General features: G+C 39.8%; 2 protein-coding genes across 2 annotated transcripts in view; both read left to right on the top strand.

Annotated features, from left to right (window-relative positions):
• Nucleotides 1-9,901, top strand: part of LOC124865747 (exostosin-1a-like) — a 54,893-nt gene extending 44,992 nt beyond the window's left edge. The window contains exons 5-11 of the mRNA XM_047361118.1: nucleotides 231-363; nucleotides 1,961-2,079; nucleotides 2,909-3,004; nucleotides 6,067-6,156; nucleotides 6,298-6,458; nucleotides 6,559-6,730; nucleotides 7,109-9,901. Of these exons, the coding sequence (XP_047217074.1) occupies nucleotides 231-363; nucleotides 1,961-2,079; nucleotides 2,909-3,004; nucleotides 6,067-6,156; nucleotides 6,298-6,458; nucleotides 6,559-6,730; nucleotides 7,109-7,294 (957 nt within the window). The 3' untranslated portion in view covers nucleotides 7,295-9,901. The remainder of the gene's footprint in view (nucleotides 1-230; nucleotides 364-1,960; nucleotides 2,080-2,908; nucleotides 3,005-6,066; nucleotides 6,157-6,297; nucleotides 6,459-6,558; nucleotides 6,731-7,108) is intronic.
• Nucleotides 9,902-12,643: 2,742 nt separating this feature from the next.
• Nucleotides 12,644-24,818, top strand: LOC124866359 (double-strand-break repair protein rad21 homolog A-like). The gene is made up of 14 exons (XM_047362107.1): nucleotides 12,644-12,796; nucleotides 16,165-16,355; nucleotides 16,800-16,929; nucleotides 17,066-17,165; nucleotides 17,403-17,509; nucleotides 17,696-17,893; nucleotides 18,039-18,164; nucleotides 18,278-18,403; nucleotides 21,062-21,285; nucleotides 21,731-21,884; nucleotides 21,975-22,123; nucleotides 22,454-22,636; nucleotides 23,650-23,733; nucleotides 23,853-24,818. Exons 2-14 carry the CDS (start codon nucleotides 16,212-16,214, stop codon nucleotides 24,042-24,044), a joined length of 1,917 nt encoding a protein of 638 aa, XP_047218063.1. The 5' UTR covers nucleotides 12,644-12,796; nucleotides 16,165-16,211; the 3' UTR covers nucleotides 24,045-24,818.
• The last annotated feature ends 701 nt before the right edge of the window (nucleotides 24,819-25,519 follow it).

Genomic DNA, 25,519 nt, shown 5'->3' with positions numbered 1-25,519 from the left:
ATTATTTGCATTTAGAATTTTTATTTTTATTTTGTTTATTTAAACTGATGGACTAAATTGAGAGACTGATCAACACAACCAAAGACAACCAGTCGATAACCACTAAAAGTATATCAACAAATAATACATTCAAGATGTATTGTTTGAGTTTTAGATCAGCGGTAGATCTTCAAATGATTTATTATTCATGTCTTTGAAATAATGTATCTTCTTCTGCACTATAACTCTAGATAATCCAGGACCGGGTGCTGGAGCACACCTCGAGAAGTAGCCTCATGTGGAATAGTCTTCCTGGTGGGCTCTTCACTCTGCCTCAGTACTCCACACACCTGGGGGACTTCCCCTTCTTCTACGCTAAGCTGGGTCAGTAAATTATTCTTGCATCTTCTATTTTGAGTCCAGGTCACTTCCTAAGTTCTGCTTCGACCCTACGAACTACGTTGCGACATATTTTCACCTATGACACGACCCCAGAACAGATTATACAGTTTCTAGGTGTTTAATAATTCAGCAATTTTATAGAAAACCAAAAACAAATAAACTTCCTAGGATGTTATTCAACTACTTGATTAGTTTCCTTTTTGTGTAACTTTTTTTCTCACAGGAATATAAGATATTCTTTTAGATTTATAGATATTGTTTAAGATTTATAGTTTTCCCAGGATAGCTTTTAAAGGATAAAAGCTAAACTTTGTGTTTGAAACTCTTGCATATAATAATTTAATGAAATACTTCTAAAGCATCTCCATATGCTAGTGATTCCATGTGAAGTTGGTTGTTGATCAGATTATTTTCATACTTCAATGGTTGCCTGTTTGATTGAACTGATTCTTCTTTTAGCTTCATGTTCTGGTAATGTCTTGGCAGTAGCAGCCAGGGACATCATGTCTTCTCATTGACCATCTTTCTAATGGCCTAGATGCACCTTCAAGGAGTTTTATCATTTTTATAACAGATGTTAGTTTGAGTAAGAGACTAAACTAAGATTAATTCATCAAATTAATTGTGATTAATCGATTATAGAAATAATCAGCAAATAATTTAGTAATTTAGCAGGGGTGGCGGTGGCAACAGTTGTAGGGATTAGTCCTGTAAGTTGCCGGCTTGAACCCCCCTGCTTTGTCCGTCTGAGTCGTTGTGTCCTTGGGCAAGACACTTCCCCCGCCTTGCCTGCTGATGGTGGTCAGTGGGCTCGGTGGCACCTGTGTATGGCAGCTTCACTCTGTCAGTCTGCCCCAGGGCAGCTGTGGCTACATTGTAGCTCACCACTGTCAGTGTGTGAATGTGTGGACGACTGAGTGTAGTGTAAAGCTCTTTGGAGTCCTCGGACGTCATTAAAGCTCTATACAAGTGCAGGCCATTTACCATTTAATCAAATAATTATCAACTAGAGTGTACAGACTCTAAACATGCCTTTTGCTGAAAGCACAACCCACTCAGAGCAGCAATTAAGCCAAAACTGTACAAAAAAATGTTTCGCATTTTAGATGAAATACCTTCTTTGTCTGTTAATATGCCCAGTGCATTGTTCATGTTCTTACAAACATTTTGTACAATTGCACCTAGCCAACATGCAACAAAATGCATTGCTGCTTTTTTTATTTAAAACTTTATTATTAAAATGTTTTTTCATGTTTCTTTTACATTTTTCCATACTTACAATGCATTTAAAATGTGCAATAAATGTGTGTTTTCTCAAATTCAAAATGCTTGTTTATTGAGGTTTGTTAATTTACTAATTTACTTGTTAGATTCATTGAAAAGATCAATAGTACATTTAATATATTGGTCTATTACTAAAATAATCATTTCATCATTACATCTCTCACTCGGTATATTCTTAGATAAGCAGATTAAAAGCTGCTCAGACCCTTGAAGATTCTTACTTTAATCGTGTGACTTTGAGTTAACATGCATATGATCACCATCTCTGCTGGTTGTATCCCCACCCCACCCACAGGTATCAAGTCGTACCCGAGGTTTACAGCAATCATTCACGTGGTCACCCCACTGGTCTCTCTGTCCCAGCCAGTGATGAAGCTCCTTGTGGCTGTGGCCAAATCCCAGTACTGTGCTCAGGTGATTAAAAACCTTTTTTTTTCACACTGATGTGTTTGAACTGATTCGCTGCACACAGGTTACCACAAGTTACTCCATTAAACTATCATTGATCTTCATGTACACAGAAAGGTGTCCCTTCCCCAAACACAGCAGTCTGAGATGATTTGCTGCTTTGGGCTGTCATTGTGCCGGTGTAATTTCTGAGGCCTATCTGATCAATTGTTTATTTAAAGCTGCTTATGAAATGAGTGTCTTTTTCATGTTTGAGGGATGAACGAAGGCTGCTGTTAGAATTTGGCAACATTTGCTGCTGCAGCAGATTCAACCCGACAGTCCTTTCTTTACACAGGCCATGTTAATGTGCCTATGCACTCTGCAGGGAAAACTGCGCTGCAGTGTAAATGAGCTGTCGTTGAACGCTAAAACCTCACGTAGAACAGGAATGTAAGAAGTTATACTCAGGCTGATAATAATATCGAGAATCCTATGTCTGCAAATGTCGTTCTGTTCCTTCTCCACCAGGAGAGGGTTTATTTATTTCAGCTACTGATTTCTGCTAAATCACCAGCATTGAGTGTTCAGGTTACTTTGTTCTAGTTCTGAATTGGGAAGATATCAGAACATCTACAGTTTGCCTTTGGTGTGGGCGCTGGGACAGGCCTTTATAATAGAAACACGGATTAAAGTAGAAGTTGTGTTCTGCATTAGTGGCGACAGAGTTAAAACAATCGCTTGAATCAAAACAACACCTATGTTTAGAATCATGCAAATGAGGGTGATTTATGGATGTCATTTTATTATGCATTTGCAATATGGCTAAGCTGTTTTCCCTGTTTTCTCCATTCAGGTGATTGTTCTTTGGAACTGTGACAAGACTGTTCCTGCCAAGCACCGCTGGCCCACCACCTCGGTCCCTTTTATTGTCATAGAAGGAGAAAGCAAGGTAAAACTCTTAGCTACAATCCTCTGCCACTGTCCCCATCACTGCTGCAGTTTAGCATTTTACTCTCGAAGCCACGACCTTTTGGCTTGGTCTGTTCAATGCTCAACATTTTGGATTACTGCAGTAAGGTACAGGAGAAAATTCACAAAGGATATTCAGAGACGGTTGCTTTTCTATTAACTACAGGTCAAATGTTATAATTTAATAAGAAAATATTATGTAATATTTCATTACCTTACAATTGAAGCCCAGATGTTTCCTGCCATATAAACTGGTTGTAATGGTTGTCCTGGAAAGTCCATATAAATCAAGTTTTATGGCCTGTTGAAAAAACAAAATTACATTATATTAATTTTATGGCATTTTAAAATGTACTGAAGGGAGAAAATAAAGACTAGGTGTGAAAAATACTTTAATCTCCAATAAAAGTTACTTTAAAGATGAGTCAGAACATAAAAATAAAAAAAAACCAATGGTCCCAAAGAGTTTCCAGTGTAATTTTAAACTGATGATGTGAAGAAATACCATTTGGACAAAAAGTCTTGTTGAAATATCAGCGATCACATCAGTAAATGTTTCTATAGCTTTTTGTTCTTTATTCCTCGCAGATATTTATTGGAAAGCACAGTGAGACACTTGACTCCCCTCTCTGCGGTCAGGCATGTTTTTATAGCTGGCTGTACATATAAAAATTACCACTTGCAGAGAGCCCTCATTGTTGAGCCTGACGGTTCACAGAGTGAACTCAGAGCAGCAGGCTGCTACAATACCAGCTTTATTCTCAGCTGATAATTTATCTTGATAGGGCTGGATATCTTAGAACGATGGCTGGAAACATTGCAGAGAGGTTTACGCGGCCCTGGATGTTTAAACATATTTTAAGGTGGTGACAACTTTAATTTTTGTGCCAGCTTCTGTTAATAATGGTTTCACTGATAAATAGAAAAATGTAACACAGTCCGCTATAAGGAGAACCTGCTGCTGTTTGTTAAAGATGAGGTACGACCAACACACACGTGAACATTTCCCTACCATTACCCAAAGCGGGTGCTCTCCCCAGCCAACAGGACCGCCTGCCCCCTCGATAAAATCACGACATGTTCATACATTACCTATTTACCACGGCAGGAGGGGAGCTGTTTCCAACTTATGGCGGAGGAACACGCCGATTTAAGTCCTGATGTAAGACTGTTCTATGCATACGGGGGCCACGGAGAAACGTCAGTGTTCCCTGTGTAGTTTCATTGGAGGGGTAGACCCACCCCCCTTTTCCTCCGACAGTCAAGTTAACTTTTTCAAACTTCTTTTCTAAATAACGCTTGAGAGCGGAGAGTAAAAGACAAATCAACCGTGGTTTTTTATGCCCATGAATGGAAGCTTGTATGGGCCAAAACTCTTAATTTACCTCAAATAAAGCACAAATATCTAGATGTTAAATTATATTGTTTTTATACTGATTTCTATGTTGATTGATTGCTGTTATTGAGTCTTCCTGGAAGAAAAATGTAAAATCGAACTGTTAATTTACGTACAATACTTCACTAGGGAAAATAAACCCACAGCAAGAAAAAGTTTCTTGAGAAAATCGCTGCAGGCAAAATCAATTTCAAAGAAATGTAACTGAAGCTTTTTTTTTTTTTAGTTAGGTTTCACTTTTGAAGTTGATCAAAGGTTCTTGCACCTCTCTAAATAGTAATCCATGACATGTTGCCCTGTGATTTGAGACAGAAGCTAATTTATTTTAGTCCCTCACCACTAGGGTGGACAATGAGCTCTTTATCTTACCACCACAGACCAGTGAGCAGGAGGTAAAAATCTCCCAAGGTTCACTGTTGAAGAAATGCAGCAAATCGTTTCATCTTCCGGTCACAAAATATTCAAAATAACCATTAAACGCTATCTACATGCTAACCAGTTGTTTGGGAGTGATTCCAGAGTAAACCCTTCATCAGTCCAACCATCACAAACACCAATGTGATGAGTTTGCTAGCATCTACTGGGACTTCTACTGGTAGTGTATCCAGCACTTGGTCCAATGAGATTTAGTTGGAGCTTTTAGGAGATGTTCCTAAGTGGGTTTGATGTGAAAGACTGGATGAGTATGTGAAATGGCATCTTTTGTCCACTGTTAAGAACAGCAGAGGATCTGTAATGCTGTGGGTCTGTTTCTTTTTCAAAGTCTTTGAGGACCATGTAATAAAATAATGCATGGCTCCATAAACTGTAATAAGTGCCATGAGTTTATGGTTAAACTAAACATGTTTCTTCTGGCTGGAAGTAATATTAATGTTTTGGAGTTGTCCAACCAGATTCTCATTCAGAGACGCTGTTGAGGGAGTTAAAGATTAGGGTTATGGCAACAAGGCCTTCCAACCTCAAAGACCTGTGGAAACATGCATGAAGCTGCTCAGCAATTACAAAAATGGTTTGACTGCTGTAGTGCCGAAATACCATTACCATTAATTATTAACAGGGGGATAGATATTTTTGACATACCATTTTCTTAAAAATGTGAATAAAAAAGATTGATGGTGTTTTCTCCGGAATTGATACTTCTTTTATATCGTTTTATTATCTTTTGGAAGGTGCATGTCTGAGAAAGTAAGATTTGCACCTTTTAGAAAAAAAAACAAACAAACCATTTTTTAAATAATGATTTATAACATGGGGCTTAATCAACACAAGACACAAAATTGACCTTTTTAATGGCCGTCTCAAACCCCCCAACACCCAGAGAAGACCCAGAACATGATCAAAGATCCTTCTCTCTATATGCTGCCGAGTTTTAATAGCAGGGGGACCAATACCTTTGCAGCTGGTTACTTTTAAAAAAATGAATCATTTATTTTCTTTTTTCCCCTGCTGAATAAACTTACTTAAAGATTCAACTTTCTTTGAACTTCTGCTACGGCACTATTATTAGAATTTATTTTTATGTTATTCGCACATCTTTATTAGTGATGCTAACAAACTTGTCTGTAGCTGAAATAAAATGAAGAAGTGGTTTTCTAAGCACCCTTCACATGTCTTTCTTTGTGTGTTGGTAATCCATCTCATACCAGGTGATAAGCAGTCGCTTCCTTCCCTACGATGCCATCCCCACTGATGCTGTGCTCAGTCTGGATGAAGACACTGTGCTTTCCACCACAGAGGTTAGTTTGCTAGTAAATTAAGACAAATATACTAAAGCTTGAATCTTTTATTGACTCTTTTGTAGCTGGAGTATCATTGCAGACAGTTCCTTGGTATGAGTTGTTTACTACTGTGTTTGTTTTGGTGCGATCTGGACCCAGGTCGACTTTGCTTTCACAGTGTGGCAGAGCTTCCCTGAACGAATTGTCGGCTACCCGGCCCGCAGCCACTTCTGGGACAGCAGCAAGGAGCGGTGGGGTTACACCTCGAAATGGACCAACGACTACTCCATGGTGCTGACTGGGGCCGCCATCTACCACAAGTACAATCAAACTGCTTTGTTTTCGTTTCACACCAACGCGGTTTTGGCTGTGTTGCCTTATAAACACTCTGTTGTTCTCTGGATCACACTCCTCCCACAGATATTACCACTACTTGTACACCACCTACCTTCCAGCCAGTCTGAGGACGATGGTCGACCACATGTCCAACTGTGAAGACATTCTTATGAATTTTCTTGTGTCGTCAGTGACTAAGCTACCACCCATTAAGGTCACGCAAAAGAAACAATACAAGGAAACCATGATGGGACAGGTGAGGCACAACATTTCACATTCAGTGCTAGTTTATGTTCACTTGGCAGGGGAAATTAAGCTGATTTATGTGGCTCTAGCCATGATCATTCAGGGATTTCTGATAAAGCTGTCTGCTGTAGAGGCTTATGGAACTACAGACCACCAAATGGTGTTTGCAGTCAGGAGAAAAGGGACGGCATGGTAATTTGTAAATTTGAATGGAAATTTGTTTTCTTGTAACATGGCCTAGTAAAAACAAAAAGCCTAATACTTGCTGTGAAAGGTCACAGTAACACGGGCTGCATTATTCATTAGGTTGTTTTCTTCCTTTCTACGCTGCTGGAACTCATTTGTCTACTCCTTCTGTTCTTTCCCCATCCACCACCTCAAATCCCAGAGCTCCAGAGCTTCCCGTTGGGCTGATCCGGATCATTTCGCCCAGCGACAGACCTGCATGAACAAGTTTGCCAACTGGTTTGGCACCATGCCTCTGGTCCACTCTCAGATGAGGCTGGACCCAGTCCTGTTCAAAGACCAGGTGTCGATACTGAGGAAGAAATACAGGGAAATCGAGAGGCTATAACCCTGCTGAGCCTCCCCGCGCTCTGTGAACACAAGGGATAAGGAGCAAGAGGGGGGCTGACTTGTAGTGAAGAGCAGATGATGGCATGGATAGATCAGTGGGGGAGCCAGGTAGAGTTGGGCTCAGGGAAAGAGGGGTGTGAAGATAGTGGAACAAATGTGAAGGACACCACGTTTTTCTGTCTTTTTTGTTCTCTTCCTCTGTCTCTCTTTTCAACTGCTGCCATCTTGTGTACGGTGGTTGGACAGCTGAACTCAGACGTCTCTGTGTATACATCCTGACTGCTTACTAACTACACCTGAGACGTTAAATCTGCTCATCTTTGGTCACTGAGTTAGAAATTACAGCTTGCTGCATAAATGTCCCAACACTGACAAACTCACTAAAAGGGACACTACTCTGTCTGTAGACTATGCACAGGTTTGTGAACTTTTTTGCTGGCTGGATATTAATACCTTCGATAACACTATTTTGGATTGTGTTTAACTATTTCTTATATTGTGTACAAATGGCCAGCATGACTCTCTCTCTTTCTCTGTGTGTTTACTTAAAGAAGGATGGATAAAGAAAATAATGAAATCCTTTCAGAGCCTCAGACCTGGGTGGTGATTGTTGATCTGACAGTGCCTCAGCATTTTATCAAAAGGTGTTTGGATCTTGGAATACGATAGACGACTGGGCGCAGATTTTGCGCCTTGATAGCGCTGTTTTTTTTTTTTTTTTATGTCATCATGATCTGTTATTTTTCATGTAACTTACAATGTGTTGCATTTTCCAGGTCATCAGAAAGGTACGATAGGAATACGTTTTCATGCAGTTGAACAAACATGGTCTCTATGTGCCATTCTGAACAATTTTGCTCTCCCAAAGCCAACATCCACAGATTGATGGACCACATGTGAATAGATCCCTCACAAGACCGGGAATTGAACCCTGATCCCCCCCGTGTCAAAGACGTGGAGTTACCCACCACGAAGGGACTCAGCCTTAGCAATGCAGTGAGGTTGATAATAATTTTTGAAATTCTGTTTTTCCATTTCTAATGGCTCAAATAACAAGCTGGACTGGGAGCTTGAATACATTCTACCCTGAGGAATATGCGTGTTACATTGGTGAACTGAGGCTGAGCTTGCCAACAAACAAAAACTGGTCTTTCTGAAACAAAAACCCCTGTGAAATCCATAATCCAGCTTTTTAAAAAAATTTTTTTTTTTTAGTTTGGCTTAGTGAGAAATATTAATTTGTTGTCATTGTGTGAATGTAGTAAACCCAATTTCATTTTGCTGAGTGACAGATTTGGCAGTAGCTGAGGGAGACGAGCACCTGACGTGGAGTCTGCTTCGGCAGATGATTTCCCATCGTTTTGTAAATAAATATGGCTTTACAGGAACTCTCAATATTTCTGATAAGGTCGATGAAGAATTTCTCAGTTTTAGGGAACATGATAGGCCAGCTGCATTTGGGTCACAGTACACAAGCAGTCTGTTGGACCTAAAATTATCCCCGTTTTCTCCCCATCTGCCAAGCGTCAGAGGGACATGAACCTGGGTTTTCATGCTGCTGGTTTATTAGGCTAACTCGCTTAGAATTATTCGATTCAATTAACAATCTAGTTCGGTGATTTTGCTTTGATATGTCATATCATTTTATCTAGGACCTTGAGTGGGTTTTTATTTACCTCATCGACAAGCTGTTGAAGTTTAAAAAGAAGAAGCTAATCATGTGAAGCCAGCGACTCTTCCACTGACGTCCACCAACACGGCTGCTCCAACTCCTCCCATGTTAGTTTTCTCAAGATGAAAGAAATGATTGTTTTTGGTGAGCTCATTCACCGACCCCTTTTATGTGCCAATAGAGCATCTATTTATATTTCCTCATCTGCAAGTGGGAATGCCCCACATTCCCTTCTTGACTGCGTATTCTCCGACTGGAATGTGAGCGAAAACGAAGGAAAAGAGTTTTAATGCGTAAGCTCCACAGATAAGGTGTCGCTGTTCACCCCTGAGAATGTGTTATCAGTTTGAAAGCAGATAAACAATCCCAGCTGGCTAAACATAAGGCTGTCAGGAAAGCTGAAACAGGATTATGTTTTAGAAATCAACTTGGTGCAATATTTACTGTTTTTTTGTTTTCCCGTGCGTTAATGTTTCCGAGCTGATGTGCCTTCAGAGGAAATACGCTTAAGATTTCTTTTATTTTCATCAGCCTTGCACAAGAAACATGGCCCTATCATCCTTTCATAGCAGGTGTTTAATATGTTTTTGTTAAGCTATAGCGCCTCCCCAAATAATTTGAACACTATGATCCTTCTGATTTACCATCAGGCATTTATCAACATCATTTCTGTTTTTCCTTTAATGGGATGTTTGTCAGGGTCTTGTATTAGGCTGAGAGGGTTGTGTTTGTTATAGCTGTAGTGAATTATACAGTTGTCCCTCACATCTGACAGGGTCATCTCCGCCTGCTTCTTTCACTCCCTTCCTCTCCTGCACACCTCTTTTTTTTTTTTTAGATTCTGATGAAACGATGGTGAAAGAAAATTATGGTTTTAATAAATTTTCTAAAAACAAAACAATCTAGAAATAAAAAATCTTTGATATAAACTGACTTGCTGTATGTTTTGTTTTTGAGTTGTTTTTTTTTCTTTGCAGGCGATGGAGGGGCGGGGCAGGGTACTTTATTTACAGTGAGAACCTTTTGCATTTTGTAACATCCCAGCCACAGAGAAAATGTAGTTCACTCACTTGCTTTCAGAAGTCACGTAATTTATAAATAGTCCACTTATATGTAAGTTTTCTGAAGGCCTCATAGCTGCAATGAAATGGTTTAAATCAAAGCATGTGTTAAAATGGACTAGTCAAAGTCCATACCTGTATCAAATAATTTCTGGAATGAGTTGAACATTTGTGTTCACCAACACTTACCCTCCAGATGATTGAGCTTGAGATATTTTCAGAAGAAAATTGGGCGATTGATAAAATCTGTGATGCCCAAAGTTGTTAGAGGCCTGTCCCAAAAGACTGCAGCGAAAGCTGCATCTAGAAAATGTGGAGTCACGGGAGCTAAATACCAGGGGAGATTTTTATTGGAAACAAAATATAAACAAAATACTATAATATAATATATAATATATATATATATTATATTTATATATATATAAAATAACAAAATACTGTATGGATCCCTTTCCTCTTACTTAAATAGGTACTGCTTTGTGTTGGTCTTTTACATAAAATCCTCGAAAAATAAAGTAACAAAATGTGGACTTTTGCAAGGCACTTGAGCTGTTGCTGAGAAATACCTCCATAAAGCAGATTCACTGCAGCCACCGAGCAAGATGCAAGCTAAGTAATACTTTTAGCCGATGCCAAGAAACTGCCATGTTAACATTATTCTGTCAGAATGATTGGTTTAGACATGCTGCTTAAATAACAGCATCTATCTGAGATGATCCCATGGTGCCAACTCAGCTGGAGAAAGCATTACAGGAGCCCCTGCTGCAACCGCAATACACACGCAGACACACACACGGAGATGCCTAACTGGGCAAAAATCATTATTCCAAAGCTCTGCACAATTTCAAAGCTTAAATGGTACCCAAGAAGGATGAATCATCTAGTGCCATGCTGAAAGAGAAAACACTCTGGTCCATTTCACAGAAAATGTACAAGTTGTAGATGCATAGTTGATGGAAATCTGACTCTTTGGTAAACCAACGTGTGAAATGTCAGACATAATTGCTGCAGAGTTTTACCAAAGGGTTTATCTCCTGACAGTCTCTTCTGATTAAGTGGTATGCAAATTAGCCATCTTCTCCTAATCCCATTGATGAGATGTGTATCTGCAGTGGAGATGGATCAGAGTTTGCATGCTGTCAGGACTCTCCCCTGCTGTTGGATAAACAGTCTGACTCGGGGCAAAACTTGAGAAAAGCCTCTCTCCCTCTCTGTCATCTTTTAATCAGATATCATCAAAGCATGAAAAGTGAACATTATTTGAAGATAAACCTAAGCTTGTGGGAGAAAACTTTGCTGCTACTTTCTGTGCTTTTGCAACTCACACAGTGATGATCTGTATCTAAACTTTTGTCATCAATGTGGTGTGTCTCTTTGAATTTAACCTGACTTTAAACACTGCTGCAACAAACCAGATTGCATGCTCAGTTCCTCTACAAACACATACTTGGATACAGAAAGGTTTTTATTGAGATTTTATGAAATAGAGCAACACAAAGTAAGTTAGAAGGAGAGGGAAACATGTACCTGTATGTGATTTAACCTCACTTTACATCCAGCTGTTCTGTGAAGGCCTCAGAGGATTGTTAATGAACATTAGTCGGCAAACAGCACCATGTTTTGCTTCATACAGATGCGGAGATGATCACATGTGTCTGCTTTGATATGTGGAGATAATCGGGGCCTATGGCCTTTAGCCCAGCTGCTTTCTCTAAGGCTACATAAAATGATCCTTTACATGATAACAGCAACTCGCTTTCAAGATAGGATCATCCTTTTAACAGATGCAAGCAAAAAAAAAAAAAAAAAAAACTGCTGCCAGCATCGCCTGTAAATATGGTCAAATTTAGAACTGCATTAAAATATTTTATAAACCATTCATGACAACCATTTTTTTAATGTGGTCCCACGGAAGATCCAGCAGATACCTTTTAGCATGCACTTCATTATAGAACATGACTGCAGACATTAGACAATAAAAATACATGTTTTAATAATGTAATAAATATGAAACTGACACATAATGACAGTTTTAGATAATTTTAACATGGGCTATTGCAGAGGGAATCTAAAAATAACTTAACACGGAAATAATCGATTTCTTATATCATATTGAAACAATTTTTCCACAGCATTTTAAACATTTAATTTATTCTAATACATTGTCGACACATTATAGATGTTTTGTATTTACATAATGTGTTATTACACTTTTTTATTATTATTCATAAATAGTATTAAATTAATACTATTACATTTTAATTATTGCGCTTGTATTTCGTAAACAAATTGACTGCTTTACATTTAAATGATCACATATTTTTTATATTTGTTGGAGCGGCCTACGATTTAAAATATTTATTACATCAGATAATGTATTATCAAAGATTTTTAAAGTTTTTAAAATGTTGTTAGTAATATCAATAGTAGTAAAATATTTTTATCATTAGACTGTCCGTATGCAGATTTTGCTGTCATGGTTGAGTGGGACGCTGTTCTTCCTGCTGCGGGTTTTGTGTCACAGCGCCCTCTATCTCCTGTCGCCCCTCACAGCAGGAAGCCGTCTCGGTGTGTATCAGCCTCCTAGACAGACTCCTCCTCCGCCGTTTTTTTGACTGTAAACATCCTGCCGATTTTAAAAGGACAGCGCTGAGCGGGAGGAAGGCGGCTGGCGCCATCTTGGCTGTTTTAATGAGTACAACAGGGGAGAGCTCGCTGGGAGAAATTACATAATCTTTGTGATTTCACTGTAAGAAGGCTCCTCTCGGTAAGTGTGTCTGCAGAAAACATATTTCCTGACTGGTTTGAATGTTTTTTTTGTAACGAAACTGGCATGCATGCTGGAGTTTGTTCGTTGCGGCCTTCATTGTATGAAGAGCCGTTTGGACATCGGCTAACGACAGTGTTGAGCTGATGAAGAGGGGCTACAAAGTATGAGCAGCCATCGAGCGGCGCCTTTTTCTGTGGACTTTGCATACGTGTATGGAGTTTGTTCTATGTTTTACGATAGTTTTAATTAGGTTAATTAACGTTATTATTCAAAACTTCTCCGGCTATATCATCAAGCTCGCGACGTCGTTCCTCCTTTTGTAGTTAGCTATCGGCTAATTTGGTTCGTCCCACTTGATGGCGCCGACTATTTACTGGTGTCCCTCCTCCCTTTGGCGCTTTTTAGTCGTCAACGATAGAGTAAAGTAACATAAGCTTATTTTTGGATTCATTTTTTACTTTCTGTAAGCAAAACAGTCATTTCGATTGGCGGCAGAAAGTTTAAAGTGCTTAACCTTAGGACTCATTTGGGTAAAAGTTGGTGCATTCCCAATATGCGCCCCCCTTGACGGAGAAATGATCAGAACTTGAATTAAGACAGCCTTTGATAAAGACCCATTCTTAAACGTTCTTTAACGTATAAGGTTGGCTAATTTATTACAATAAAATTAACAAAACACATTTTAATGTGACTGTTTCTGAAATGTGCCGTTGGATAGTAGTCCGTTAATAATGTTAAAGTAGCAACACGCTAACTAAAAAGATACATTTATCACGTTTCTAAACAAAACAGTTGACCATAAAATTGATGCGCTTTCGTCCATCTGGAAGGAACTTTGCCCCACTTTCGGAGAATACATTTATAATAAGCATGCTTGTAAAGTTTTGCAAAATATGTATATGTGAAAAACACCTAATCGATATAACCAAGATAATGTATTAATGCCACAAGTTACAGCATTTTAAAATCCAATATTCTGGGGTTATTGTGTACCTCAATCACGAAACGGCGGTAATACATTTTTTATTATTCTTATTATAACCGTGAAACTTTGAGCAAATGTTAGTTGATGGATACTTCAGCTTTGGTTACCTACTGCTGTTATGTTAATTAGCCTGTGAAAATCATTTATTTAACCAAAAGGTCAGGGTTGCTACAGTACAATATATTGTCAACGTTTTAAAAAAAGCTTGACGTGACAAAAAAATCCTTTACTTCTATTCTTTGTCAAAGTAAATAATTAAATTCTGAATGTAAATACTATTTCAATTCTTTAAATGGATGTGGGGCCTTTATCAGGCTGGTAAATCATATGTCTGATAATACTGAATGGAATCAATCTGCCAGACAGTGGAACCCATTTTCTTGATTGGGTTTTATCTGAGCGGCAGGTCAAGTACTGAAATATGTGTTATCTTTTACCTGCCTTTAAAAATGAACTACCAACATTTTCTATCACTTAATGAACCAACTTCATGTACTTTGATGCACGATTTGAGTTTACTAAAAAAAAAAAGCACAAAGGGATATGATTTTATGCTTTAATTAGGACCATCTAATCTACAATTCCTTCTTTGTTGGATTTAAAGCCAACAGAGAATCGGCACATTTTTCCTCTGTGTGTTACGGTCCTTTGGGAAACAAAATCATGCTCGTGGCACCATAACGGATTATTTGGTCGCTTTAAAAAAAAGTCTACTTTTTACGTAAATCAGAGTTTTGGCTGACCAAAAGTTTGAAATAGTGCACTGTCTAAATCGTCCACTGGAGTAAAAACAAAAAGATAAAAAGTTATGTTCAGGTCAGGTTTTCTATATTTTATCCACAAGGATTCCCTAAACTGGACCTTCTATTGGCAAATTGGATACTGATTATACAGGGGACAATGAAACTGAAACACCTGTCATTTTAGTGTGGGAGGTTTCATGGCTAAATTGGACCAGCCTGGTAGCCAGTCTTCATTGATTGCACATTGCACCAGTAAGAGCAGAGGGTGAAGGTTCAATTAGCAGGGTAAGAGCACAGTGTTGCTCAAAATATTGGAGTGCACACAACGTTATGGGGGACATGCCAGAGTTCAAAAGAGGACAAATTGTTGGTGCACGTCTTGCTGGTGCATCTGTGACCAAGACAGCAAGTCTTTGTGATGTATCAAGAGCCACGGTATCCAGGGTAATGTCAGCATACCACCAAGAAGGACGAACCACATCCAACAGGATTAACTGTGGACGCAAGAGGAAGCTGTCTGAAAGGGATGTTCGGGTGCTAACACGGATTGTATCCAAAAAACATAAAACCACGGCTGCCCAAAGGCTGCTATAGCCAAACCTTTGGTCACTCATGCCAATGCCCAACGTTGGTTTCAATGGTTCATGGAGCACAAATCTTGGGCTGTGGACAATGTGAAACATGTATTGTTCTCTGATGAGTCCACCTTTACTGTTTTCCCCACATCCGGGAGAGTTACGGTGTGGAGAAGCCCCAAAGAAGCGTACCACCCAGACTGTTGCATGCCCAGAGTGAAGCATGGAGGTGGATCAGTGATGGTTTGGGCTGCCACATCATGGCATTCCCTTGGCCCAATACTTGTGCTAGATGGGCGCATCACTGCCAAGGACTACCGAACCATTCTTGAGGACCATGTGCATCCAATGGTTCAAACATTGTATCCTGAAGGCGGTGCCATGTATCAGGATGACAATGCGCCAATACACACAAGACTGGTGAAAGATTGGTTTGATGAACATGAAAGTGAAGTTGAACATCTCCCATGGCCTGCACAGTCACCAGATCTAAATATTATTGAGCCACTTTGGGTTGTTTTGGAGGAGCGAGTCAGGAAACGTTTTCCTCCACCAGTATCACGTAGTGACCTGGCCACTATCCTGCAAGAAGAATGGCTTAAAATCCCTCTGACCACTGTGCAGGACTTGTATATGTCATTCCCAAGAGGAATTGACGCTGTATTGGCCGCAAAAGGAGGCCCTACACCATACTAATAAATTATTGTGGTCTAAAACCAGGTGTTTCAGTTTCATTGTCCAACCCCTTGTAGGTAAACAGTGCAGCCAGCCAGCAATCACAAATCCAACAATTTGAACAAAAATGATCGCTGTACACCCAGTCACACCCAGCCTATTTATTGATAAACTTTAAGAAATGTGGCTGTGATCGATCGACCACCAAAATGCATATGGCTAACTGCAGGGCATTTGTAACATGATGCACGGTTGGTATGTGGTGCATTTCTGTGTATAGTTTTTGTAGTGTCCTACAGAACTGTCTTTACTGCAACCCTGTAAAGTATCTCTTCCCCGCTTCCCCATTTTGCAGTTTTGTTTTATATGTACATAATTATTTTTCAGGTAAACCACACCACAGTTGGCGTGTTTGAACCAGGGGAACCAGGGCAATGTTCTACGCCCACTTTGTCCTCAGCAAACGTGGGCCGCTGGCCAAGATATGGCTAGCGGCCCATTGGGACAAAAAGCTGACCAAGGCCCACGTGTTTGAATGCAACTTGGAGAGCAGTGTGGAGAGCATCATCTCACCTAAGGTAAGAAGGCAGAACTATAGCCTTTGGCTTCTGCAGTAATTCTTATGGGCCTTTGGGTTGAGCGTCACCAAAGCTTAAACCAAGTGCTGGTACTAATGTGAGTTTAAACCTTCATCAGGGTGATGTGCTGCCACAGAGCTAAGTCATAATGTTACTGTGAAGTTCATTTACATCAGTGGTTGCATATAATTTGAACCTCCTTATGATATTTTGTTTTGAAAAATAGTATTTGTAGGTTAGAATCGGTTAGTTTGTAATATTATGCAAACATTATTTCTGATAATCAGCAGCTAAAGCATATAAACGATTTTTGTCCTGTTTTATTAAATGCATCAAAACCGAAATATGCCCCACCATCACACAGTATACTCTGTGCCTGGCAGTCCAGGCTTGTGTTGGTAGTACAAGTTGTTTATTTTATATCTCGTACTTTCTGCTTCTCAGGTGAAGATGGCATTGCGTACTTCTGGTCACTTGCTCCTTGGAGTGGTGCGAATCTACCACAGAAAGGCTAAGTACCTGCTTGCTGACTGTAATGAAGCCTTCATAAAGATCAAGATGGCCTTTAGGCCAGGTAAATCGTTGTCATCCATCCATTGTCTATCTCCAGTGGCCATTTTATAGTTTTTGCTTGCTTGTTTTTATAAGCAAAAGGACTTCGGGGTAAAGCTGCGTTCCGTAATACAATCACCACATGTCTCTGTGTTCAGGTGTCGTGGATCTACCTGAGGAAAATAGAGAGGCTGCATATAATGCCATCACTTTACCCGAGGAGTTCCATGACTTTGACCAGCCACTTCCCGATCTGGAGTAAGTAGACCAGAGTTAAAGCTCATGGTTGGCTGTGGAAAGCGGTTTCTCTGTCAGTCATGTACCAGAACCCTTATGCTGGGTTGGTGAAGCGGAAACCATTCTTGCTATCAAATTTAACTGTGGTCAAGTGTAAAATGTTGGCACTGTAAAAATTAATAAATAATGGGGGGGGTATTGAGGTCAATTCTTGTGTTTGTTTGTTGACCTGATTGTCATCTCTAATATTGTCAACAGTGACATCGATGTGGCTCAGCAGTTCACCTTGAACCAGAGCAGAGTAGAAGAGATCACCATGAGGGAAGATGTTGGAAACCTCAGCCTCTTGCAGGATAATGACTTCGGTACGACACAACACCCCTTATACATCCATCTGTTGTCTGTACCTGCTTGCAGGGTAGCCTGGTGCTGATACATGTGTATACAGACTGTTCAGTCATTAATTGAAATACTAATGTATTTTTTCAGGAATAAGTTCTTCTCTGAATGGTTAAAAAAAAAACTAACTATCCTCTCTGCTGGATTCTCAGCTGACTTTGGCATGGATGACCGGGAGATGATGCGTGATGCTAGCACATTCGAAGATGACCTAATGCAGGGTGCCACTGCCCCTAACCTGTTGCTCGAGGCTGAGCCAGGTCCAGCTAATCTTCCTGACAAATCAAACCATATGGACTATGATGACTTTGGTGATGGCTCCATGGGCAACAGTGATGGTGGAATGCTAGGTGAGCTATGTTTTATAAATTTATTTTCTGGTTTGGTTGTTTTTTTGTTTTTTTTGCGATTAAACACTCTTGTTCCTAATATTAAATTACTCTTTGTCATATTAATGGTGAACCATGATATTAATCTATCTTTTTCCCTTCTCAGTGGACAAGCTGCTGAGTTCTGAAGATGGAGGTGGCATCTTTGATGATCCTCCAGCTATCACAGACAGCGTCATGATGCCTCCAGATCACGGGGATGATGAGGATGATTTTGACAACCTTCAGTCTCGTAAGTGAAGCCGGGCTTACTTTGTCCTTTGTGTTTTTAAATGGAACATTTATTATTTTTAGTCTATTCTTCATTTAGGATAAATATGGTTTTCTTTTTTTCTTTCTGTCAAGCGGGTCCAGACAGTCCTGATTCTGGCCCAGCAGAGCAGTTACCAGCAATGGCTGACCAGACGGAGCAGACCACTCTTGTTCACAATGAAGAGGAGGCCTTTGCCCTGGAGCCCATCGACATCACTGGTATGCCTCATTATTTCGTTGACTACACTAGGCTACTAAAAATCATTTCTAAAAAAAATGTCAAGCCAAATTCATTTAAGAAATACTCTTATTTCTGCTGAACAGTTGTGATCAGATGAAGGCACTAAAAGCTGTTTTAAACAGGTGCCATTACTCTAATGTACACATAGATTAATGTTGCCATGGCTGCTAACATTCCCGGACAGAGGAATTCTTGTGCTATTCACAAGTTTTTAATAATTACACAAGAACCTACGCTCTCTGAAGTGTTTAATACTTTGCTGTCATAGAACTGGAAAGTTTGCTGAACTTTTCAAAATTCCACAAATTCTTGTTAGAGGGGCATGAAGGCGTGTCTGTTGTGTTTAGTTTTAAACTTCCAGCCACGGCTAACTGTTCATTCAGTCCTCATAGTTCAGGTGAGCATGATGCAAGGAGGAAGAGGGACAATAAAGTGTTTTACATTGACAACCATTGAAAGTATGTGTATGGGCAGCTGGATGCAGCGCCTCCCTCTGTGTGGGTCTGCAGTCAGCTACAGGTCTCCTCAGTGCACAGTTGTGTGTGGGAAGCTTGGCACACTAGTTGAAAATGATGTTGCAATTGATGGTTGAAGGCAAAGTGCTAAGTTGATGAAGCATTACAACACCACACACGATTTAACTGGGATTTAAAAAACAATTTTGAATGCCACCTTCATATTAAAATATACAGGTCCTTCTCAAAATATTAGCATATTGTGATAAAGTTCATTATTTTCCATAATGTCATGATGAAAATTTAACATTCATATATTTTAGATTCATTGCACACTAACTGAAATATTTCAGGTCTTTTATTGTCTTAATACGGATGATTTTGGCATACAGCTCATGAAAACCCAAAATTTCTATCTCACAAAATTAGCATACTTCATCCAACCAATAAAAGAAAAGTGTTTTTATTACCAAAAACGTCAACCTTCAAATAATCATGTACAGTTATGCACTCAATACTTGGTCGGGAATCCTTTTGCAGAAATGACTGCTTCAATGCGGCGTGGCATGGAGGCAATCAGCCTGTGGCACTGCTGAGGTCTTATGGAGGCCCAGGATGCTTCGATAGCGGCCTTTAGCTCATCCAGAGTGTTGGGTCTTGAGTCTCTCAACGTTCTCTTCACAATATCCCACAGATTCTCTATGGGGTTCAGGTCAGGAGAGTTGGCAGGCCAATTGAGCACAGTGATACCATGGTCAGTAAACCATTTACCAGTGGTTTTGGCACTGTGAGCAGGTGCTAGGTCGTGCTGAAAAATGAAATCTTCATCTCCATAAAGCTTTTCAGCAGATGGAAGCATGAAGTGCTCCAAAATCTCCTGATAGCTAGCTGCATTGACCCTGCCCTTGATAAAACACAGTGGACCAACACCAGCAGCTGACACGGCACTCCAGACCATCACTGACTGTGGGTACTTGACACTGGACTTCTGGCATTTTGGCATTTCCTTCTCCTCAGTCTTCCTCCAGACTCTGGCACCTTGATTTCCGAATGACATGCAGAATTTGCTTTCATCCGAAAAAAGTACTTTGGACCACTGAGCAACAGTCCAGTGCTGCTTCTCTGTAGCCCAGGTCTGGGGAATGCGGCACCTGTAGCCCATTTCCTGCACACGCCTGTGCACGGTGGCTCTGGATGTTTCTACTCCAGACTCAGTCCACTGCTTCCGCAGGTCCCCCAAGGTCTGGAATCGGCCCTTCTCCAAAATCTTCCTCAGGGTCCGGTCACCTCTTCTCGTTGTGCAGCGTTTTCTGCCACACTTTTTCCTTCCCACAGACTTCCCACTGAGGTGCCTTGATACAGCACTCTGGGAACAGCCTATTCGTTCAGAAATGTCTTTCTGTGTCTTACCCTCTTGCTCGAGGGTGTCAATAGTGGCCTTCTGGACAGCAGTCAGGTCGGCAGTCTTACCCATGATTGGGGTTTTGAGTGATGAACCAGGCTGGGAGTTTTAAAGGCCTCAGGAATCTTTTGCAGGTGTTTAGAATTAACTCGTTGATTCAGATGATTAGGTTCATAGCTCGTTTAGAGACCCTTTTAATAATATGCTAATTTTGTGAGATAGGAATTTTGGGTTTTCATGAGCTGTATGCCAAAATCATCTGTATTAAGACAATAAAAGACCTGAAATATTTCAGTTAGTGTGCAATGAATCTAAAATATATGAATGTTAAATTTTCATCATTACATTATGGAAAATAATTAACTTTATCACAATATGCTAATATTTTGAGAAGGACCTGTAGACAACACCACTGTTGGAAACTGATGCGATAACTCCACCTGTGACCTGAGTCTCTACCCCAGAAATCTGCTTGTGTTCTCCATGCCTCCTCAGCATTTTGTTCCTTTTTTAGTGTTTTGTGTTTATGGAAAGATTTCTTGAAAAGTTGCTTTATTTATGACAGTTGAGCATCTTTCCTCTTGAGACGTTAAGATGTGCTGTGCAACTTTTTACATGTTTGGATGGATAGTATTACAAAAAAAGGGTGGCTGTAAGAATAAAAGCTGATAAAACACTGAGGTCTTCGAATTAACCTTTTTTAAGAGCTAATTTGTTTTGTTACGCTATGTAATAGATAAAAAGATTGTTCACTTATGTGTGTTTTTTGTTCTTTGCAGTTAAAGAGACCAAGGCAAAACGTAAAAGAAAGCTCATTGTTGACAGTGTGAAAGAGTTGGACAGTAAGACTATCAGAGCCCAGCTGTCTGACTACTCTGACATCGTGACCACCCTGGATCTTGCTCCTCCTACTAAGAAGCTCATGATGTGGAAAGAGACCGGAGGAGTGGAGAAGCTTTTCTCTTTGCCCGCTCAGCCGCTCTGGAATGCCCGGTTGCTCAAGGTACTGAGGGAACGTTATAAATGATCCGGTTTAATGCAGAATCACAATGGTCTCTTAAATAATCAGTTGTCTTCCTGAAGTAACATTCAGACATTAGTTTACTTAAGTGTTGGGTGCTATGAAGGTTTTATTGTCAAAGTTGCTTCAAAACTGTATAATGTTAACAGAGAATCATGTTAAAGCCCAGTTTTCACTTAGATTCTGTTCAGGTTTTAGGATTAAAAATATGAGCACCCAGGAAACAGGAGATGAAGGAGGTGATTAATTGTCTCCTTTCTCCCTCTGCTTTCACGTGTTCTGAATACTAAATAGAAAACATGTGGATGCATAATATGGCATTTTCTTGCATCTGTTCATTCATTTTATTGCACTTCTAACTTTCGAGATAAGTCTGTGTATCTCAGAATGAGCCCTCCTCCAAATGTTAATGTCCAATCTCTGTCAGATGTTCACACGCTGCCTGACTCCTCTGGTGCCAGATGAGCTGAGGAAACGTAGAAAGGGTGGTGAAGCGGACAGTCTGGATGAGTTCCTGAAAGAGCTGGAGAACCCAGAGGTTCCTAGGGAGGAGATCATGACTCAGAACAGAGATGTTATTGGTAAGTGATTATGGTGTAAGGAAAGATCCTGTTCCAGAGTTTGGGGGGTGTAACAGTTTTTTTTACCATTTCTAATATCATCCCCACCAGACCATACTATCATGGAGGAGCCCAGCATACTGGCGGCCTCTGCAATGGAAGGCAGCAGGACAACTTTGGATGAAACGGTGATGCCTCCTCCATCCACCCCCCGTGGAAGTAAACGGAAGCACGCCATTGACAAAGAGGGTGCCCTTCCTGTGAGTACTCGGCCTCTGGCTCTTCCAGCCCAATTTGGAGTTTATGTAATAGGGAAAGCTGGAAAATCCATCTGTTGTTACGAATTACAGTTCATGGTCAGAGTTCTCAGTTGTGAAAATGTATTTAATTGAATTGTTCCAGACTTGATTTGCTAATGTAATCCTCGTCAGGTCATACTTGTCATCTAATATACACCAACAATATTGCATTTCTGGAATAGTAAATTTGATAAATGGGGAAGTAGTCAGAGTTAAGAAATTAACTAAAATCAAGTGTACCCTCTATGTTTTACCAGAACTATTGCTTGGATGCACTTATTCCTCTTTCAGATGACTCCCCTGGAGCAGCAGCAGCAAGTGGCTGAGGGCTCAGACTTGTCACAAAGGCTAGACATGCCTCAGGTTGATCTGCCCCCAGAGGAGGTCAGTGTCAACCTCACTCAGCTTGTCCCAGAGCTCGACCTTCTCAATGAGAAGGAAAAGGATAAGAAGGATGACAGCGAAGAAGAGGAGGTAAGAGAAAACTAGCTCTTAAGTGCAAGGCTAGAGAGTTACTGCTGCTTATTGCTAGTCATGGGCTGGGATTTTATGAAGGGCTTGAGTAATAAACAAAAACATTACAATATTTACATACAATAGTGTTTAACATAAACCTCAACTATTACCATTGATTATTGAAGTTATAATGTTATAACATGTTGGCTTGATTAATAGAATAAACACCTGCTAAATTTAAAGATGGTTTATTGAGTCCCTGTTGTGTGAAATGTTGATCCTGTTGAGATTCTGCTTTCTGTGGAGTGACACAAGTCAACGTTAGCTGGTTCATTAGTGGGGCTATCGGCTTTGATATGGAGGCATTCGTTGTGTTCTTAGCAGATCTGTTGCTCGTATAGAATAGAAAAGGTTTGTTTGACAGGGACTCTGAACATTTAATAGCTTTGCTGTGAATGCACAAGAGTTACCTTCAGTCATCGAACAGATAAAACAAACCAAAAACAAACAATAGCAAAGTAAGACAAGACAAAAGGGTTAGGACAAGGCGCACCAATATTAGTTTTATTCCTGTTAGAGGGACAGCTGACACCAGTTAGTCCCTGCGCCATGACTGTGGAAATGTGTCCATTTGAGAAACAAAGAGCCTTATTTGGTCTTTACTACCCTTCTTTTAGCTCGCTGATTGGTTGTGTGTTGAAACAGGTGGGGAGGGGTTGCACCAATTGCTCTATGCTTCATAATGTTTTTATAGTTATGAATAGTAACTTTTAAAATCTTTTCATACTGGTAACTAACCCATACCTATACATCATTATGTGAATCCGCATGCCTCCATTAGCCTGTTTCCCTGCTGAGGGGAAAATAAAGGATATATTTAATATGTTGTTTCCACCTTTTTGTATCGAAGCCTTATATGCTTTAAGGGGAAATTATCCTATTAAAAAAAACACCCACATCCAAAATGATTAGTAAAGCAATTATGAGATGGCATGTTATGTAACCCTTTGATGCTAATTTGTGGTTCTAAGGAAGAGGAGGGTCAGGGTGGAGACCAGGATCAAGAAGAGAAGAGATGGAACAAGAGAACCCAACAGATGCTTCACGGTCTGCAGGTAAAACAACCATTTCCCTGATCATATAATTAATGCATGTTACCTACTGAGACAAGTATACGTTTGTTGTTTTCATGATGATTGTACACTTCCTGATTTCCGTACCTCTGTCCCCACAGCGCGTCATGGCGAAGACTGGTGCCGAGTCGGTCAGTCTGCTCGACCTTTGCCGAAACAACAACAGAAAGCAGGCAGCTGCCAAGTTTTACAGTTTCCTCGTCCTCAAGAAGCAGCAAGCCATCGAGGTCACTCAGTCACAGCCGTACAGCGACATCATCGCCACAGCGGGACCAAAATTCCACCTCATTTAGACATGAGAAAAACAAACACTCTGCTTGCAACTGGCATACTTGCTTCTTTTTTTTATTTTATTACTCAACTCTTTGCCTTTTTGTTGTTTTCCAGTAAGCCCAGTTATTTTCCTTGGGGGGCGGGGGCAGTAGAGGGGTAGGGGTTAAGAACTTTTAAGAAATGGTTTTACTGTAATAAATATTGAATCATGCAGTATTCTTGGTTCAAACGGAGTGAGGAATGTTTTACAAGTATATTTATAAAGCAAACCCTTTTTCAGTCACCAATTTGTAAACTGTACTGCATATTTTGTAAGTAAAATTTCTGTTGTATTCTCATTCCACAAGTTTTGTATCAGTCTCCCCTGTTTCAGCTAAAAAAGTATGTCTTGATTTTTATTAAAGGCCCAACGTATCACGTTCTTTTTGTAATGACTAGATGTTCTGGAAAGGTACTGTTTGATTGTCCCAAAGTGTGACCTCGCCCAACTTCTCTCTGTTGCTCTTGCTCTCTTGTAAACAAAAAGGTTAAACCATCATTAAATTGGTAAGTCTTATCTGGCATTAAATATGGTCCGGTTGTATAATTCAGGCAGGCTATCAACAAAAGATTTATGTAAATTTATTTTTCTTTTTACCTTTTTTTTATGTTTATGCTTATTTGCCTTTTTGCATTATGTAACTAGGTAATGTACTTGTCACAGTAAAGTTCACTATCCCACCTTGTTAGATTCTGGGTAACTTCGAGTTGTGATACATCTGTAAAGATTTGAAATAAAGTGTTTTAAGTACTTAGTTCACACTGTGTAGTCCTTTTTATTAAAACTTCAAATATTCATACAATTATTTTACTTTTTTTTTTTTTAATAGCCACCACAGATCCTTATCCTAAAAACACACTTGCAGTTGTAAGCTGTGAGAATGTATAGACTTTATTCTTCAAAAAACCTAAATAGTTTAAATTGTTTGAGATGATCTCATCAGTAGGTTAAAAAAAAAAAAAAAAAAAACGACTTGAATAAGGGGCTGATATTTGACCCTGGACACATTTCTTCTGTTATTTGTCACTTAAATGCTTCGGATCATTGCAAAATTTGATGTGAAAGATTAAAACAAAAATAGTTTCCAAACTGACCGGAACCAATGCAAACAATTTTATTGCACCTGTTAAATCATGAGTTAACTAATTAACTATAAAACGTTCAGTTTTACCCAGGCCTGATTAGTTTAACCAGTAGAATCAACAAGTCACTTGATTTAAAAAGAACAAGAATCTATTTCAAATTTGCCCAAGAAACATTAAGATCCCCAAGACCTTTGGGAATAAAATCTGTGGTCTGACAAGGCAAAGGTGTGCGTTTGTTGTACAACCTGCAACTGAAAAGCAACACAACACTGGGTTAGGGTTACTGTCAAACATGGTGTTGGTGGTAGTGTGATGATCTGCTTCGCTGCTTGATGACCTGGACAACATGCTGTAATTAATGGTACCATGA

The sequence above is a fragment of the Girardinichthys multiradiatus genome, chromosome 3, assembly GCF_021462225.1.
Source record: "Girardinichthys multiradiatus isolate DD_20200921_A chromosome 3, DD_fGirMul_XY1, whole genome shotgun sequence".
In the NCBI taxonomy this organism is placed as follows: Eukaryota; Metazoa; Chordata; class Actinopteri; order Cyprinodontiformes; family Goodeidae; genus Girardinichthys; species Girardinichthys multiradiatus.
Note: the sequence above shows the minus strand (reverse complement) of the source record. Positions and strands in the feature narration are given on the sequence as shown.